This window comes from Hippoglossus hippoglossus, chromosome 16 (genome assembly GCF_009819705.1).
Source record: "Hippoglossus hippoglossus isolate fHipHip1 chromosome 16, fHipHip1.pri, whole genome shotgun sequence".
Classification (NCBI taxonomy): Eukaryota; Metazoa; Chordata; class Actinopteri; order Pleuronectiformes; family Pleuronectidae; genus Hippoglossus; species Hippoglossus hippoglossus.
The window spans coordinates 17,499,740-17,504,122 of NC_047166.1; the positions used below are offsets into that span (position 1 = coordinate 17,499,740).

General features: G+C 40.4%; 1 protein-coding gene across 1 annotated transcript in view; it reads left to right on the forward strand.

Moving 5' to 3' along the window:
• Window positions 1-2,962, forward strand: part of ddc (dopa decarboxylase) — a 16,648-nt gene extending 13,686 nt beyond the window's left edge. Inside the window, exons 13-14 of the mRNA XM_034611985.1 lie at window positions 640-741; window positions 1,458-2,962. Of these exons, the coding sequence (XP_034467876.1) occupies window positions 640-741; window positions 1,458-1,661 (306 nt within the window). The 3' untranslated portion in view covers window positions 1,662-2,962. The remainder of the gene's footprint in view (window positions 1-639; window positions 742-1,457) is intronic.
• The last annotated feature ends 1,421 nt before the right edge of the window (window positions 2,963-4,383 follow it).

The window sequence follows — 4,383 nt, forward strand, 5'->3', positions numbered from 1 at the left end:
TAGATGCAGTGATGCACGTCTAGTTTCACCACACGTCTCTGAGACATGAGGGGACAATAATGATAGGAGCAGTTTTAACATTATTCTACAGGAGGGCAATGATGTCTCCAGAGTACTTCATGCTTAATGAGTCCTGATATTTAACTAATTTGACCTGAGCCTCTGAGGCAGTAAATGGCTTTTCTACTCTCGATGGCCACTCAAAGTGCTTCATCCTTCAACCCTTCTAATCAAAGGCTTTTGGTTATCAATGAGGATCCAGCTGTAGAATGTATTCCACAGTAAAGGGTAACTGGGTTTTAGTAGAAAGGTGCTTACTGAACTCATGGGTCAAATCTGCATGGCTGACAGTGCTGCACCATGTAATGTTAAAGCACTGCCATCGAGTGGAGATCATGAAAATTACAGCCTTTGGTGCAGCTACTTGCATGCAATCAGTTTGATGAATAGGTTTTTCACAGTTTGTTTTCTTGCACTGTGTCTAAGCCTCTAAACTTCTGAATGAATAGAGAGAAATAGAACTGAAGACCTCACAATGCAGAATAAGTGGAGTTGCATGGACTTCTGTGGTATACACTGGTTACATATTTAAAACCATGCATGGGTTAAGACACATTATAATCTGTCTTGTGTTTGCAGCAAGTGGACCTGGCCAAAGAGTTTGAGAGTTTGGTACGAGCCGACAAGAGGTTTGAGATCTGTGCTGAGGTCATCATGGGACTGGTCTGCTTCAGGCTTAAGGTAACAACAGACAACACGGAGAACTACTTTTGGGACTGACACTGATACATCTGTCTGTTCCATATTGTCTCACCCAGTTAAACCCTCTGTATACATGTTGTAGATAGATCACATTGGACATGTACTGTACATGTAGATTTGAGATGTTACATTCAACTTCCTCTGTAGAAATTTTATCAAAATCACATCTGCCATTCATTTTTTCAGGAAGAATAAAACGTGTAGGTCTGTGAGTTATAATAATAATTATTAGTTCAGTGCATGTCCAAAAGCAGCTTTAGTCAGACAGACAAATCTGCAGATTACCACAAAAGTTGGTGGAAGGATGCAGACATTTTGAGTGTGGACCAGGGGACGGATCAAGGATTTTAGTTTTTATTTTCTTTACCATTGCAATATTGGGTGTTTTGCAACATTTTTCTTGAGAATACTTCATGGATCTTGATTCAACTAATCTGACATGTTTCAAGGACTGATATTTACGAGTGTGCAGATCCAAATAAAAATAAAAATGCAATCTCATTCTGCCATTATAGTTTTCAATATAAGTAAATAATTTATAAATTACCCACCCAACAAACAATTAAAGTTGAGTGCAACGTGAAACATTAGATGAGTGTCACATATTAGCTGACTTTTTAACCAAGTAACCCTACCAGGCATGACAAAAATCCGAAACACTTGGCTTTGATCTCTTCCTCGCTCTCTCCTCTCAGGGCTCCAATGAGCTGACCCAGAACCTGCTGAAAAAGATCTCAAAGAGCAGAGAGATCCACCTGGTGCCTTGTCAGCTCTCTGGACGCTTTGTCCTGCGCTTCGCCATCTGTGCACGAACCACCGAGTCCTGTCACATCCAACAAGCATGGCGGCACATCACGCAACTGACCTTTGAGCTCCTGCAGGAGGAGCCGAGCCATTGACCAAAAGGCAGGGGAGGGGCTGTATAATCTGAGACCCGATTGCAGGACCAAAGTTAGGATGAAAATTCTGAGTTTCAGGTTGTGGATGTAAAATGTCACAAAGGGAATCGAAACAGCTCACTTAACAGTCACATGTGTTTGTGTCAGCAACCAAGCAGTGATTATTACTATACTGATTTTTCTTTTTTGATTTTTGCAAACTTCTGACACATCTGCGAAGAAACCCAACTGTACAGAAAGAATATGACATGTTCTATCTGCAACTCAGCTTTAATCTGTCACTGTTTATGTCATTGTCCTCATTGTAATGCACTCCCCCCCGCCCCTCTCCTTGCTGTCTATGCCGCTTCTGTGTCTTCTGTGTATAAAGTTTGGTATATGGGGTGAAGTCCAGGTTTTGTTGGGTACAATCGAGGTGAAGGTTTCGAGTTTTGCAATGAATGTTTTGCACATTGTGTGTGTGTGTGACTGGAGTTCATGTGTGTCTGCTTTTTCTGTGGCTGTTTGTGAAGAAATGTCTTCTTTGTGTAAAGTGGTATAGTTCAAGTGAAATGAATGGGTTGTGAAAGATAAATTTATCACATTAATATACATACAAATAATATATACGTGATCAATGTTTAGGGGGCTTCATAGAAAGTTAAAAAACGTCCAGCCTTGCTCAGCGTTAGCAGGTTACACCCCTCATATAAGTGCTTTTATTTATGGCCTCTTTAGCAAAAGCAGTTATGTTTAATATATAATGGCAGGCAAGGGCCTATGCTTTTTATTGTATTTTATTTTTTTACATAATTGTTATTGATTCATGTTGTGTCTTATGCACAGGGAGCAAGAATTTCCCACAACTGTAGCACAAGACAATCACTATTCCACTGTAAGTCTGTGGAATCAGACCCAGATTGTTACTTTTGGGCCACATGGGACCACTATTTAGTGAGTGAGTTTATTCACAATCATTAGAATTATGCTGGGAATTAACTTGTGACGGACCCTTACGATAATCGCACTGTCCTATATTGTGTCTGCATTGAAACATATTAATGATCAAATGAGTAGAGTTAAAAAAAAAGAAAACTTGTGTAAATGGTGCAGTTGTTAAATGTGATGTAACGCCACTCTGTCTAATGCTGATTTGGTGGAGGTCATTCCAGTCAAATATTGTGCGACATCACCACACCTTGTTCTAAATTCATACGATTTTGTCAAATTCAGCTGCTGTTCTGTATCAAGATGCTTTTTTGGGGCTTGACTGTGCTGCATGCAATGGAGGGGATTTGTTTTAATAAAGTCTGCTGTGGTCTGCACGCTGTTTGGATTGATTTTTAAAACGTCCTCTTTAAAACTTAATAATATATCAGGGTCACAAATTTAAGATATTATCGTGTGTGGCACTAGGGCAGTGTACTTATTAAATTGGTTAAGAACAGACTCTATTATAATATAAAGCAGCCTGCCTCACAAGTGCAATGACATATCACACCACCACACATTTCCCTTGTGTCATGATTACTACCATGAGGTTTTTCCCTGGGCAAACATGATCTCCCCTTGTTGTGTCGAACTCTGCTCCCTCAGTTGTGTTTCCATTTGTCCTCCACCCCCTGGGGTTAGGGTAAGATTGGGTTAAGGCTAAGGTCAAGGTTAGGGTGAACGCATCTTGATGGGGAGACGGATTTTGTTGAGTTCAAGAAAACCAATATGGTTTATCTTCAGTGAAGCCCTGTGCCCAATAGTCCCTTTAAATTCAATCCAGCTGCACCAAATGAACGCAACGTTATAGAAAGTGAAAAGAAAAATCCTGGAACTACTCACTCATCCGGATCTTTAGCTAAATTCAATGGGTTCTTCCCCAGGGAGTTACAACACAAATAAGAAACATATTTGGTAAACAGGCCGATTACCTGACCACAGTCACTGATACCAATCGGAGAAAGACACTAACAATACACAGACTGAGTGACCAAGGTTTGGAAATAAAGAAGGGCAGAAACTATCAGAGCTGGCTGCCTGGAGAGGACGGGCTGTGCCCTAGTCAGACTTTTATTTCAGACACTTTCATTATCCACCAGCACACACCCCTGTATTAAGAGACGCAGCAACCTCATTCTGTGCTGAGTATGAAAGTCCAGGGAAATTGTGTTAGTGTCCAGTCTGTCCCTGGGCTTTTTAATACAACAAACATTAGGGAGGAATTCTTCCCCAAATGTGAAAAATATTAATGCAAATTCAAAGGTTTTACACAAAGTGAGAAGTTACCCTCGCAACAGACACCAGTGGGACACAGATATTGGAACATAATCTACTTAGTGGAACCATCTCCATTTGTTATTTGTACATTTTCTATGTTGCTGTTAGCACCTGTACTACTTATACTTCATATTATAATTCCTTTATTCCATTATCTTGATAACTATTGATGTTGCTGTTTACATTGTAATTTTTTTTTTGTATTCTTCAATTTGTCTTTAATATTCTATTTGTGCTCAGGCCACACATGTGAATGCTATGCCAATAAAGCTTATTGAATTGAATTGAGTCATGTTTGAGTGAGCAGTGAAAATGCAGGCTGAAGAGTTCTGCTCTCCCTCCACTGCTGTGTGCTCAATTAAAGATGACAAGCATGGAAGAGGTGCACATACGCGCATGCGCACACACGCGCACGCACACACACGCACACACACACACACACACACACACACACACACACACACACACACATGCA